General features: G+C 32.1%; 1 protein-coding gene across 1 annotated transcript; it reads right to left on the bottom strand.

Annotated features, from left to right (window-relative positions):
• Positions 1 to 15,320: 15,320 nt before the first annotated feature.
• Positions 15,321 to 15,683, bottom strand: LOC120149240. Its single transcript, XM_039162096.1, has one exon. The coding sequence runs from the start codon at positions 15,681 to 15,683 to the stop codon at positions 15,321 to 15,323; it is 363 nt and encodes a 120-aa protein (XP_039018027.1).
• Positions 15,684 to 16,128: the final 445 nt, after the last annotated feature.

Here is a 16,128-nt window from a genome sequence, read left to right as displayed (position 1 = left end):
CACTAGATTTCGGCCGAGAATCGGCTAAACCTGTGGCACTGATACTAATAAATGTAACACCCATCCCCTGTGTACCTTTCTGTACATGAGATACATATATCATATCACTTTTAAAACAATTCCTCATTCGTAAACCCAAAAAAAATTGTTTCTTTTTATAAAATAATTTACTTTACTAATAATAAAAACATGCATTAAACTTAAATAGATAACAAAAAGAAATGTTCACTCTTCATCAATTTACATTAGGTTAAATAAAATGTTTTTCAAAGCGTTTTTACTAAATCTATTATATGCCAACTAGATACATCAAAAGTAGACATAAATGTCGTATTGTTACTGACGAGGCGATATTTTCTTGGTGATATCTGATGGTCTCCTTACTCCCGATTGTATCATAACCTACGTGTGAAATCAACACACGTTAAGTAATTTCTTTGTGAGGCATACTTAACCATAAGCAAACTTATAAACATAAGTATAGCATAACAATTCTAATATCGATTAACTCTTTTTAATTTATTATAAACCTTATACATTTGCACCCTTAGTGCTAACATGGTAATTTACCAACTTCCTATTCATGTCCATTTATTAAGATGCACACATAGTGCCTATATGGTAGTTCATCAACTCATAATGAATTCCGTGCATTGCACACATCGTGCCTGTATGGTTATTCATCAACTAATGATGAATCCCGTGGATTTGCACATATAGTGCTTGTACGATTATTCATCAACTCATGATGAATTCTGTGGATTTGCACACATAGTGCATGTACAGTTATTTATCAACTCATGATGAATTTCGTGGATTTACACATAGTGCCTGTACGGTTATTCATCAACTCATGATGAATTTCGTGGATTTGCACACATAGTGCATTTACGATTATTTATCAACTCATGATGAATTACGTGGATTTGCACACATAGTGCATGTACGGTTAGTGCATGTACGATTATTCATCAACTCATGATGAATTCCATGGATTTTCATGCATAGTGCCTGTACGGTTATTCATCAACTCCTGATGAATTCTATGGATTTGCACACTTAGTGCATGTAGTACACATAGTACTGATATAGCATTGCAATATATATTTTTAACAATATCTATTTATAACTATTAATGTACATAATAAATGCACTCACTTGGTTAGCCCCGCTATGTATCCAAAATGCAAAGCTGATTACTTAGGTACTTTGCCTTTGCCTTTTGTTTTGCTTGACTCGGGAGCTTGATTTCGATCTACTCAAGCATCCATTAAAGACATTACAATATCAATTATTAGTATATTTCCTAACAATTATACTTAAACAATACTCAAAAGTACATATTATTAAATTTTTATAACAATCTCAACTTATCTTAACATTTTTGGCTCAATAGTATCGATACACCTACCATGGTATCGATACTACTACACTATGATACCAATACTCTAATACGGTATCGATGCCATTTTTACATTATGTTATCAATTGTATCGATACCTTCCTCACAATATCAATACCCCTCTTTCGATATCGATACTTCTTGAATAAGTATCGATACTACTCAGTTGTTCTTCCCATTTTAAGCTTATAGTATCAGTATTGTTTTATCAGTATCGATACCCGTACCCATATTTTCTAGTTTTCTACCCGATTATTACCCAAATTGGATCAAATTTCCTTATGCTTACATTCAATAACCTTATTAAACTCTTCTTTACTTATCCATACTAACTTTCCTTTATTTAGCTTCTTAAAACATCTAAAATATTCCAAGAACATTTAAGTCTAAGAATCACACCACTTTTTCTAACATGTTCTTATTCCCATCCAATGCTTCTAATCTCTTATTTACGTATTTGACAAGTCAAAAATACTAATAATCATCATAAAAACTCATATTCTAATATCACACTCAAAAACCCATTTTCTTAAATCTCAAATATCTCATACATCTCTTAGTTTTGACCCCATTTAATCATTCCTTAAGCTTCTATCATACTCAATGCTTCAAAAACCAACCAAAAACGAAATAATAAACTAGCAAATTGAGATCTCACATTTAGCTATCGAGGAGGGCTATCCACGTGAAAGAAGAAAAAGAAGAAAATACTTGACTTAGTTAACTCACTTTTCCCCTTATTTCTTTACTTTAATACCTTAATGACAATGAATTTTTAATTCGTTTTATTCTAAATGACCAAAATTCCCTTTTAATCATCCCTTGTTTTAATTTAGTCTAAACCATTAATCTAACTCATTTCTCATATTTTATCATTTATTCACTTTAATCATAAATTTTTAAATCTTTTCAATAAAGTCCTTAATTCGATATTTGGGGCATTACAGCTAAGACCTTGAGAGAGGCTAGCTAACTAAGGAGATTCACAGTGGTAGTTCTAAGGGTCATGGCAACAACTCATTTGGGAGTTTCTCTTGTCCTTGTGCTTTTATTTATTTATTTTATAAGGGTTATATTTAAGGTTGATGATGTATGAACGTAGCCCCGCCATGAAGTAATTTATTTGGCGTTGGGTTTGCTTTGAATAATTTTTATTTTGTGTTAATGAATGGTTGAAGTATTTTTTATGTTTAAATGTTGTTTTGATTATTATTCATATTTTAAATGCTTAGTTTTGTGAGAGCTTTAGAGAGATAGCAATTTTCTGAGTATATATGCTTAATATCGAGAGAGTTAGGCTAGATCTACATGAGTAAGGGAACTAAATCGAGATGGTTAGGTTCTAATATGTCTTAGAGATAAGGAGAGGGTTTCGAACAACTAAAAGGGATAGGACATATTTGATAAGCTAATATTTCAGTTCACATTGAGAGGTATTGTCATAGCATTAGTTTTATCAGGTTCCTTACTAGAGATAGCCTAGGAGCACGTTTAGTAAATCTTGTCGGGTAACATAGGCATAAAATACTCATACCATTCTAGACATAGAATAACTTTCACCATAGCAACCCCAACCAATTACCCCTATAGAAGCTTGATTGTGTGATGTTTTCAAGTCTTATTTCATTCTTCAAAGTTCAATTTTATTTTTTTGCTACCACATTATTTTTCTGTTACTTCAACACTTTACTTAAACTTCTGCCACAATAATTTTTGACTGTTCACCTCTACACTTCACTAAAAATTTTACCACAATATTCCCATACTCACACGCCTTACACATACCATTTTTGTCACAACCAAACTTTATTCATTTGTCTATACCATTATATATATATTTACTCAGTGACACCCTTTTGTTATAACTTACTTTTAATTTCATCTAATCTACGTGGAGACGATACTTACTACTATATTACTTGATCCACTGTGTATACTTGCACATATTTTGCGTTCAATTTATAACACTCACAACGCGCATCAACAACTACTTTGGTTATTCTGAGAAATTTAGGGGTTATAAGTTTTATGATCTCATAATTAGGATTATTTTTAAGGTGAGATCTATAACATTATTGTAACACCCTCGGACCGATACAGGTGACCCGATCTGATCCAAGGTGTCACATTAGGGCCACCAGAGCGACCTATAGTAAAAATCCTGGAAAAATTTAAAATTTGTATTAAAGCACATAAATTCATAAAATAATTTATAATTAAAATAAAACTTCAGAAAATCATTCATATATTATAGACATAATTAAAATCATACAAGTTCATACTCAGTATAAAAATCAAATGCGGCATACATGCCCCTTAATTACACTTGTACCATACAGATGTCGATATCCGTACTGGATCAATTCTTCTAACCTAAAAATGAGAGTTAAAAGTGAGATTTGGGAAGCTTAGTAATAGAGAACTACCAAGTGATGTTGAAAGACATGCAGATAAATGGAAAATCATAAATTTCTCTTATTGATTCAGTCGTTTATAGGTTTTCATGAAGATCTGAGGTTCCACTAATATTTCTTCGAGAAAAGACATGAAGATTTCAGTTCAGAGGAAACATTCAGAGAACCAAGTTCAGGAGATTGGAATAGGATGTCTAGTTTGTTCCAACAAAACCAAGTAATGTATAAAGATCCTTTAAAAACATTAGTAGTTTAAAACATATTTTAAAACCACAGTAATACCCTTTAACCGAGCACCTTTATGAAGTTTCCCCATAACTGTATCCATAAGAAGTTACCCTAAGCACACAGCAAAGGAGCCACCCTAAGGGAATACCTTGGAGCCTATGGGCATACTCAATGGTCTCCTTAGGTCCGTAAGGAATTACCAGCTTGATCAGAGCTGAACCTCCATACTCCAGAATCCTACCCATACAATATCCAGTAGAAATTTGATTGAGTGGTAACTTTAATATCAAAATCATGATCAAATAAAATATCGTAAGAGTGACAATAAAGTTATTTATATCACATAATTTCCTTCTACCCATACATCATATGCAACCCCATGATTTACCCAATGGAGTACCTTGGGGTCTTAATCCGTAAGGAATTATCAGCTTGATCAGAGTTGAACTTTCATACTCCAGCCTACCCAGATAATGGCCCAATAAAATAATTCAAGTAGTAATTAATAGATCCCATGATCCATAAATCAGGAACGATTACATTTTCCAGTGAAAACATGTAATCAGATAACACATATTATATAGCCATAGTTCATTAATAGTAAATCAAAACATCAGTAAATGCAAAATTTTGGAAATTCATGTTTTAAAACGGTAAAATAATTACATGTCATATAGGGAACACACTAGAGGATCTAGTTATTCTTCGGAGGTACTTGGTACTTATTATGTAGGGAACCATGAAACTTTTGTAATTTAATAGAATTTTATAATCAATATCTTTATAAAAAAAGGGTTTGATATCTAATAGATTCATCATTTATTCAGGAAGTGATTTATCAAGATCATATAGTATTCGAATATTTTTTGAAGGCACTAAGTAATCAAGAAGGTATTCATAATCTTTTGCATCAGAGTTACTTGAGATTTCAGGTATGACATGAGTGATTCCATTACTTAGGAAATTAGGGGCATTTTGGACATTTGGTTCTAGGAGATTTCTTAGTAATTTGATCTAATAAGAATGAAACGGTGATTCATGGTATTTAAGATTCATGTTGATTTATCAGGATATCGAGTCAACTCGAACTGAACAAATCCCTTCACTATGATACCTATCCATCAATCAAATCGATGCACTTTAAGGATATTCACACTTTAATACTGACATCACTAGTAGAACTAATCATCGTTGAATGGATCTTAAGGCGACGAACATATATTCCAATGGTATTTATTTCATTTCTGTATTGCAACGGTATCAAAAAATGTTGACTTGCTTGATTTATGGTTCAAAATTCTTATGGAAGGTACAACATATAAGTTCATCAACATTTCCAGACTTATCCAAGCCATTCGCTTAATTCTAGGTCATTGAGGGTACTTAGGTCATTTAGTGGTTAAGTTTAACCCGATCACTTAGGAGTTTGCAGAGTAATTTGGTCGTTTCCACAATTCGGATACATACAATACTTCCATTCAGTTCAACTTGGTTATATAATATAGTCATTTTGAGAAATTCAGTCGTCTAAAGTACCTTCAGTAATTTAGTCTCTGGGTGTTCCCTCAGGAAATATAAATTCTAGGTCATTTTGGTATTCGAGGTTGATTTATTCATTTCGAAGCTTGAGGGTATTTAGTCGTTCCAAGGCTTAGAGGTACTTTGGGTTATTTTACGCTTCAGGAGCATTTTGGTCATTTTACACTTCGGGGGCATTTTGGTCATTTCCTTCAATCTAGTCTTTCCATTTAATTTAATTTCCTGAACAATTCAAACATAAATAAATCTCTCGATGTTTTAGTCTATAGTTATTTTATGGTAAATCAATAATTTTAGGTCTTGTACCTTCTCGGATGCTAAGATCTGATTATTAGCGTCTTTGTGAACATATCATGAATTTAATAGGTGAATTAGTAGTTTGTCAAATAAAAAAATTCTTAGGGTATTTTCACTATCAGAGTCAGTCCGATCCATTTTTACCTTATAGTGGTAATTTTGTAATTTATTAACCATGTGATTCTGAAATTAAACCTTTTAACAAAAATAATTATAATTTAAAGATTTTGAGGTTGATTGTTTTATCGGTTAATCGCTAAACTTGAAATTATTTCTTATCAGTCTTATAGTGTCATATACATGTAATCTGAGTCTTATTTAGTTTAATAACTTTTCATCACATTTGGAACGAGTTTAGAAATATATTAATTACACACATGTAACCAAACTTATTCATCTATACATTAACCAATGCTAGCATGTTCCACAAAGCATACATAAGGTAGTAATATATTACCTCGATTTTTATGCTCCACCGATCGAACATTTAAACTCATTAGATCACTCTCAAACTCATTCGATCACTCTCAAACTTGAATCCAACATCCAATAATATCTCTGATAGATACAAACAGAAATTACATTTGAAATGGGACTTAATTGCAGAAAATGGATCGAATCAGAAGGTAAATGATGAAAAATAGTGTCATGCCCCAATTTAGGGGCTAAAAATTTAGAAATTATAAAGTATTGATTTTAATTGGTACTTTGGGAGAAATTAAGGATTAAATTGTAAAATTTTAAAGTTTGCATACCATTTTAGGAAGTGCAGGAAATTCAGTGACTAAACTCATATTTTAACCATTTTTATTTTGGAGAGAATTATAAGCATCTTCCCTCGTATGTTTTCTGCATAAATGCTCCACTTTTCTCCTCCGGTCAACCCACTTTGAACTCCGATCTATTCACCGTCCGACCACCGTTTGATGGACTGAAACCACCATCATGTTCGTTGTCGACCGATGAACAAAACCCCCAAACCTCTCATCGTGAATCGGCGTAGTTTGTTGTAAATTTCAACCGGAAGTATCGTCGGTTTTAATTCAATCTCCGTTGGTTTTTCGTCGATTCACGTCGATCCGATCACCCATTTTCGACACCTCCCGCACCATCGTGTTCCTTATATCGTTTCAAGTCACCCGATGTCCTCCGTGTCTCCGTTGTTGTCGACGCATGGAGGGGTGAGGAAGTCAAAGTTTTTGACATTTCAGAATCGAGCTCTCCACCATTCAAAATTGTGAACAGAGCTTGGTAAGTGTCTAAAATGCAATAAAATATTTTTTAGAAAATTTTCAGGAATTTTTCGGACACCGTAGCACTGTTAACACGTCCCCATACATCGCCCTTACGAGTGGGGGAGCTTCAAAAACTGTTGGGACAATTTGACCCAGTTTTGACTCGACCCGTTTGACCCGACCCGACCCGTTGACAGTTTGTTGTTGACTTTTACCAAAAAGTCAAATTTTTTGAAAAATCTTATTTATGTTTTTCGACGTCCTAAGTCCAATTATGAAGTCCGTTTTTCAAAATTTGATCCTGAAATCCTCGAAATTGTCAGTCAAACCTATTGACTTTGACCAAAAAGTCAAAATTTTTGAAAAGTCATATTTTATGTTTTTTGACGTCCTGAATCCGAAGTCCTTTTTGCTAAATTCAAACCCGGTAAGTTGTTTTTCCTTATTTATCACCCGATTCGATCTATTTTCTGTAATTAAGCTCTGTTTTTAATGAAATTTTAGTTGATATGCATCAAAGGAATTATTGGAAGTTGATTTCAAGATCAAGGGCGTTCAAATGGAATTTATATGGTCAATTAGTATGACACAGAAATCAAGGTAATACATTACTACCTTTTCATGTGTTATGAAACATGTTGGTCTTGATAAATCCATGAATAAAAATGTTTGGTTTTATCTGAATAGTTAATTAATTTTTACACTCGATACGAATACGGTAGAAAGTATGTAAATGAATATGGCTCAAATGACTATTATAAGAAATTGGAGGACAAATGTAATTAAATTACAAGTTCTGGGATTAAGTGATAAAGGAATCAACCATGGATATGTAGATTATAATTTATCTCATTAAAGGTACTAGGATGATAAATTATGAGAATACTTTGATTAGGTAAAATTATGAAAATACCCTTAAGTTGTAATAAGGATAAGAATTAACTCTAGAAGTTGGATAAAATTTTTTAAAGACATATTGATATGATAAAACTATTGATGTGTACAGAAAATACTGGTTTTGCTTAGGAAATCTGGAAAACCGATTTTTAAATCCAAGGTGGCTTGTACAAGATACTAGAAGTTTTGTTAAGGAATAATTTAAAGTTTAGAGATGTTTCGGGAAAGCGATTAACCCCAGAATCTCTAAATTATGATCATCCTTGTTAATAGTTTTAATACTGAAATTATTTGGTTAGGAAATTACCAAAATGCCCTTGAGAGGTAAAAATAGTCTGAGTTAACCACGAACGAGAAAGTATTTTGAGGATTCATACTTAACTCGATAAATTACATATTTCATTATTAAGATCCTGTCCTTGTATACAAAATTCCTGGAAACCCGTTGTAACATCTGAGAAGGCACTTGACCCGAAAATCTCTAAGTTATGAATAATAATTTATCGAGGGTGAGATTTTGTCAGAATAGTTCGAAGGGAGTGGTATAATGATAAGTTTGATTTTAATAATAAGATCAGACGGAATGAATTATTGTAATACATTGGATCTATAAAATGACCACAATATCCCTGGAATGAAAATGACTAAGAATATCACCAAACTCGGGAATGATTGGATATCCTCGAGCTCTGAAATTAATGGAATAAAACTGAGCACCAGAATAACCAAAATACCCGTATGGCCTAGACTAAGTAGATGTTTTGAATTAATTAAGGAATCCAAGTAAATTGGGTGTTATACTACCCTTAAAAGTTATAGAACACAACTTAAGTGAGCTGATCAACCTTAATGATATGTTAGTACCTGAACGGCATAGATATTACTTGAATGCGTGTTCGTCTTCTCAAGTTTGGCTCGATGATACTTTTGGAAGTATTCAACTCAGTTCAACTCTATATTGCATTCAGTACTAAGATTTTGATATTTGTTCGACAAATCAACCATAAATATCGAACTAAAATGAACGGAAGTACAATATGTATCTGAAATTCAGAAAATAGCCGAATTACTCTGGAAAACTCTGATGTAACCAGGATAGACTTGACTGTTAAATGAAATAAGTAACCTCAATAACTAAGGATTAAATAAGTGATTTGGATGAGTCTAGAAACGTTAATGAAAATACATGATGTAATGTTCTTATGGGTCATGAACTATAAATCAAGTACGTCAGTATTTTATGATATCGTGGAAGCATGGAAATGAAATAAAGAGTATTGGAATATTTGTTAGTTTTCTTAAGATCTATTCAGTGATGATTCCGAAGATGATATATTCATTGATGATTCCGAAGATGGTCTATGGATAAGAATTTTTGGTATTAAAAAGTAAATACCCTGGAAGGATAATAATGAATTGACCAGTCAACAAGCATTAGTTCTGGGGGTTATTCATTTGGAGTTGTTCGATAATTCAATCAATCGACATAGATTGTAAAGGTTCTGAATCTTCGTTCTCCCTTATCAGCTCAAACCACTCTGGGCATATCTGAAAACACAAGTAACTCATATGTAAAGGATTCTGAATACCCTTCTAATTATGTAGAGCTTCCGAAAAATGTATAAATAAGATATGATCCCCATAAATCACATTCTGAATAACGGATGATTTTGTCAGCTAATAAACTCTTCCAACAGTGATTCTAACTTCCAAAATTCTATCGGTAAACTGAAGATCCGTGTTTCTCTACCGATACGATTATCCAATATCTCTGAATAATATCTGTAAACACTAGTGTGTTCCCTAATTACATGAATGTGTTTTATCTGATTTCTGATTTGAATTTTGTTCTGATTTCTGATCTAGATTTTGTTCTGATATATGACCTAAATTCTGTTTTGATTTCTGATATCTCCGTTTACTGACGAAAAAATATTTGTATCTTTTTACTGGTTTTGTGGGAACACACTAGATAAACTATTCTGATCTCCTGAACCTAGATATCCGAAATATTTCCATCTGAACTGAATACTACCTGTTACTACCTGAGATATCAATGCGACCTCAGCTCAACCTAAAAAATTGTGGATATCTGAACCAATAAGGAAATATATGTTTATATGTATTTTTATGTTCTGTATTACTGAGCTTTTCGAAGCTCACTCTATTATTCACCATTGCAGGTTAAAAGAATTGTACCAGTGCAGCTATCGACTTCAATAAGGGAGTTCTTCTGACGTAGTTTGCAGAGTATGGTACATATGATTTGGGGGCATGTAATTGTATTTTGTTTCATATACGAGTCTAAAAATCTGTTTTATTTTTGCATGTTGATAAATCATTTTATAAGTTATATGTTTTAATAAAAGTTTTAAATTTAACGTTATTTTTACAATGGGTCGCTCTGGTGGCCCTAATGTGACACTCCAGATCGGATCGGGTTACCCGTATCGGTCTGAGGGGGTTACAAATAGCTTACCAAATTTGAATTTGGGGAAACAGACTTTGGATTCGGAATCGAAACATCAAAAAACATAAAATATGCTTTTGAACATTTTGACTTTTTGGTTCAAAGTCAAATGTCAACAATTATACCAATCAACGATCAGACCGGTCAACAGTTAAAAGTTAGACTGGTTCGGGTTGAGCAAACTCGATTCAAACTTGGTTAGGCTGGTTGGGTCACCTAAACCGATTCCAGAAGGTTTCCTTGGCTGGGAAAGAGCCCCACACACTTACGGCGGTGCATGGCGACGCGTGACGGTGACGACAGAAGTTGTTTCGAATTACCAATTACTCCTTGTTTCAACACTCACCAAAATCGATCCAAATCAACATCAATATTTAGGTAAAATGGTGAAAAACAATTAAAACGATGAACCAGGCTACCCTCAATGGTGAAAAAAAATTGTAACGATGGTGAGAACAGGTCTAACTAGGTTTTGGCCAGAAGAACACTGGAAACTCAACGAGAGAGGTTGTGTGATGAATCAACTATCGTGGTGACCAGAATCAACCAAAAGAGTAGGCGTCGCTAAGGTTTTCTAATGAACCTTCGATCTACGATTCATAGAGAAAAGTGACGAGTTTTGATATTTGGCCACTAAGGTTTTCATCGGGATGAGTCGACACTTCGAATGGAACAGACGGTGACGCCTACTGATGAGCGGTGGCCAAGATCAGTGTTGAGGTTTTCGAACGCTTCTTCTATGTTTTATGATGAAAATTGAATGATGACGATGATTCATCAGTTGAGGTATGCTCACAAGGTGATGTTGAAGCTACTGCTAGCAACAGTGTAAGCCACCATCGATCGAAAGTAAGTTATCGACGAAGGCAACGCCAATAGTCAATAATTTTGGGATTTGTTTTTGATTTAGGGTTTAGCTCAGTTTTAGATTGGGGAAATAATGTTTTTCTGCCAATAGAAAATAGACAAATTTAGGGCTAGGTCCTTAAATTTCTTATAACTTTCTAAAATGACCTATAAGTTTTAAAAACTTATAATTTGACCCCTAAATTGGGGTTGTGACAATTATCTTTTAGGATGTTGAGTTTGGAGGGAGAAATAAGGTTTAAGGAAATAATTTTCAGGAGGAATTGGATTATAACTCAATTGATACTATCATTTTTGATGATATCCATGTGTTCATACATGTCGTTAATCAAGAAGTGAATCTAAAATCTCAACAAGATTATTTTAAACAACTCTACATTTAAGATGAAAAAATTGTGATGGAAGAACAAACTTAACAACATTAAAGAACAAGTGTCATTAAGAAGATTCATGAGATGAGATTTGTTTAAGATTATTATGTTTCTACAAGAAACAAGGATGAAATTGGAATTATGGAAGATGATTTAATCAACTTTTGTCATGTCATAAAAGTTTTGAATCTCAAAAGTGAATTAATATCATGTAATAAGAGTATCAGTTTTATACAAGATAATAAAGTTTGAGGACTTATCCCATTACCTGAAAGTGCAAAGTTGATTGGTTATAAATGGATATATATAATCAAGATGGATGCAAATAGTGATGTTGACAAGTATAAAGCACATCTTGTATACAAAGGATATACTCAGAAATAAGATATTAATTTTTAGAGACTTTCTTTTTGGTTTCATTGAAATACTCTTTTAGGATAAACATGATTCATGATACTTGTTGTTCATATTTGATCTTGAGTTACATAAGTTGGATTTCAAAAATGTGTTTCTCAATGGTAACATTGAAGAGATATTTTATGCGGTGTAATTAGAAAATTGTATGATAATAAAAATTAATTATATGCAAATTAAGAAAATTCATTTATGAGCTTAAGTATAACTTTTGTTAGTTGTATAACAAATTTCACCAAGTGATTATCTCGTTTGGTTTTGAGATAAATTTGGGTGACAATTGTAAATACTATAAGTTTAGTGGGAGTAAACCAAATAATACCTCTTATTGCTAAAGGAAACAAGTTTAGTATTGATCAACACCCTAAGGATGATTTTGGAGCTAAGGAAATGCAAAAAGGTTCATTATGCTTCAAAAATAAATAAAGAGTTTAATGTATACCCAGGTTTATTCGTATTCGGATATAGCTTATGATTTTATGATATTAAGAAGATATTTAAGCAACTTGGGTATAAATCATTGGATAACATCCAAATTGATTCATACGATACATTTAAGAATAAAAATGTTACATGCTCATATATCAGAGCTCTAGTAAGTAAGAGATCATCAGATTTATGGACTTCGATGTATTGGAATATGGATGTAGAATTTTGTTACATGAATTGCTAATTATGGATTGATAAGAAAGACCATTTGAGTTATTTTGTGACAACTAAGTTGCAATCCTTTATTCCATGTATAATAGAAACATCTTAAGTCTAAGCACATATACATTATGTTTTTGGTTGTTAAAGAAAATTAAGAGTGATTATGTGTTTATAGAGCATATTATTACAAACTCATAATTAAGCGCTTACTAAGGAATTGTCACCCAAGGTCTTTCATGAGCACACTACTCATGTGAGTGTAATATCATTTAAATGCTCGTTAATTATAAACACAATTTCAGTTACTTTAGTTTAAGGACATTTACTTTAAAGTTATTTTATGCAGAAATAAAGTTTGTTTTGGTTTATCCACACTTTGATTTTGATAAAATTTGATCTCGCGAATGTTTAAAAAGGACCAGTTGGAAATAGAAATGTGCGGTCCACATTGCATGTAATTTTCATGCTACACTCCATATTGATCTATGTCATTTGACTGTGTATGTATATGTGACCATTAATGGATCTAGTCATGATTGATATGGCAAATACCGCTTTGATCCTATATGAATATAATTGATGAACGAGATTGTTATAGAACACCTATTGTATGATAACAAGTTTTTAGCACATAAATTTATACGTTTATCAGGAAACATATGTTGCCCAAGTGGGAGATTGTTAGATTAAAATCCATAATTATGACACATATTTATAATGTATAATGTTATCATATAATATGAATAAATTAAGTGACCAATTATGTTATAAAATCATCAGGTATTAGAAGTATCATGGAAATAAAAGTATAGATACTATTAAAGTTGTATTTATAATTCGATGAGGGACAACATTATAAGTATAAACGATAATTGATTCTTAAATCAGCTATATAAAGGGGTTATGGTCCCCAAGAAATAGATTATCTTATATTTACTCTTATCCCAGAACAAAGAGTTTATATTTAAGGGAACTCCATCTTCTTAGAAGATCACAACCAAAGAATGATTCAAGGATTTCAATCTATCAATTAATTCAGGTACGCTTCCACATCTAGTATTTTTATTCTTATGATTTGGCGTTTGATCATGGTTTATTTTCATATTTATTATGATTTGGTTCTAAATGCTGAATCTCTAAGTTGTATGTTGGGCCTGCAATGATGTTGTGTTTTGCAGATACTTTGAGGTTCATTAGGAGTGGACGATATTTTCCCTAGGCCACGGCTAACGATTGAATGTTCTGATGATGGGTGTAGTTCACCGTTTCTGACCTGCTTTGAATCTTAATGCTAAATTGATTTTGATTGCTTCGTCGTAGCTGAGTGTGTGGTTTGGATTCTTGTATCGAACGCTTATTTTATAGCTCGTGTTTCACTCTCCTTTGACATGAGGTATAGTTCAGACTAATGATGACCCTAGATGTGTATGTTGGACTATGAAAGTGTTTTGTGGTTGTGTTGGTGGTATCCCAGGTGTGTGTGATCGTCATTGGTAGTGATTCATTATCGATAAATTATATTGTATCACTTTGTTTTGATTTGAACATTTTTTCCTTCATTTAAGATTAGAAGAATTTTTTAATGAGATCCTGACTATTGCCATTGTCCTTGTATGTTTTTGTGATATTGACAACATACAAGACATCCTTTTTCAAAGAATAAAAGTCTTTTAAATATGATTTTGAATATGACTTTATCCATGGCTAAAAATGTAACTTTGATTTGTACTCTATGAATATGATATCGAAACGACGTTAGTTACTGCCCAAAAGTGGGGGATTAACGTCAATGAGTAACATGGCTAAAAATGGAACTTTACGCACTAATATGGTAAAAACTTTTAAATATTATCTTTTGATAAAATATTTATTCTTTATAATTTTAAAATTCTTTAAAATGCTATAAAAAAACTTTTAAAATGAAAGTTATTGTACGTTTAAATGTTCTTTTATTAAATATAGATATATTAAATTTTAAATATTTATTAAAATTTAAATTCACGTGATATGAAATAATGTAAAAGTCTTTAGCCACTCGAACAATTAATAAATTTCAAATGTTTTTATATAAATATGGGGTGTATAAAGACAATATGTTCAAAAATTTCAATCATTTAACAATGAAGGCTCATACTCATGACATATATAGTGCTCGAAACTAAGACCTCAAAGAATAATAACAAATCCTTTTTTTTGGATAATTTGATTTTTATTACCCAAATAGTAAAAACCTGCTACAAAAAATCAGTGTTCAGAATATAGGGATTGCCCTACAAACAAAATAAACAGCAATCAACCAATACCCCAATTTCTACATAAAGTAATATTTACACTATCAAATCTATTAAGGTTTCTACCCCTTAGTTGCAAACCAATGTTTCCTTATAGCTTGTAGCAGTTCTTCAAAAGTCATAGATTTATCTTTGAAGATCCATTTGTTTCTTTCCTCCCATAGGATGTAGATTAGAGCGGTGGAAGCAATCTTCAAGATATAAGTGATAAGCGATTTACCTTTCCAAAACATAGAGGCCCAAGCTAAGAATCATTCCATGACAAGAGGTGGTTATGTAAACCATTCAGACCAGTAAGGGAGAAGACTACTGCCCATAGAGAAGCAGCAGTTGGGCAATCAAAGAACAAATGGTTTCTATTTTCCATAACAGCACCACAGAAATTACATGTGCAGTCATTGATAAGTCTCATTTGATGCAGTCTTTCCTTTGTAGGCAGCTTATCAAGGAAAGTCATCCAAGCAATTAAAATGTTCTTTGGGATGTGGAGAGGGAGCCATAAGAGCTTTTGCCATGGAACTTTGGTATTCTTCACTGTAAGCTTATTCCAAATGTCACTAGTTTTCTTCGTTCCAGACAGCAAAATAGGGAAGGCTTCGGTTCTCATTTTTAAAAGTTGCCTTAAACTCCAGCTCATGGATGGCTTGATTTCAGCAGTCCAAAAATAACAAATTCATTAACCACTAAAATTATTTAATTCCTCTATATTTTTAAATTTATATTAACAAGGATGTTATAATAATAATATCTATCAAACGAACAATCAATTGATAAAATCTTTTAAGCATTACTAGGTAAAGATATTTGTATATTTTTTTGTTGAAGTTTTATTTGAATTCTATTTTATCTTCGTTAAACTCTTTGTATTAGTTTTTTTTATTAAAAAGTATAAAGTTTAATTTGAGTAGATTTTATAACTACGGATGTTTTTTAATTAAGTAATTATTCTTATAACATGAACTAAGTTATCTAAGTGTTTAAAGGGATGGTTGTTATCCCTATAGGTCTCAGGTTCGAGTACATCATATGTTGGGGGTGTTTAAGCATTCATT

Source organism: Hibiscus syriacus, unplaced genomic scaffold (genome assembly GCF_006381635.1).
Source record: "Hibiscus syriacus cultivar Baekdansim isolate YM2019G1 unplaced genomic scaffold, ASM638163v2 tig00110998_pilon, whole genome shotgun sequence".
Classification (NCBI taxonomy): Eukaryota; Viridiplantae; Streptophyta; class Magnoliopsida; order Malvales; family Malvaceae; genus Hibiscus; species Hibiscus syriacus.
Note: the sequence above shows the minus strand (reverse complement) of the source record. Positions and strands in the feature narration are given on the sequence as shown.

Excerpts from the sequence above, each read along its gene's own strand:
- LOC120149240 (XM_039162096.1), bottom strand. The coding sequence starts at position 15,683 with ATGAGAACCGAAGCCTTCCCTATTTTGCTGTCTGGAACGAAGAAAACT.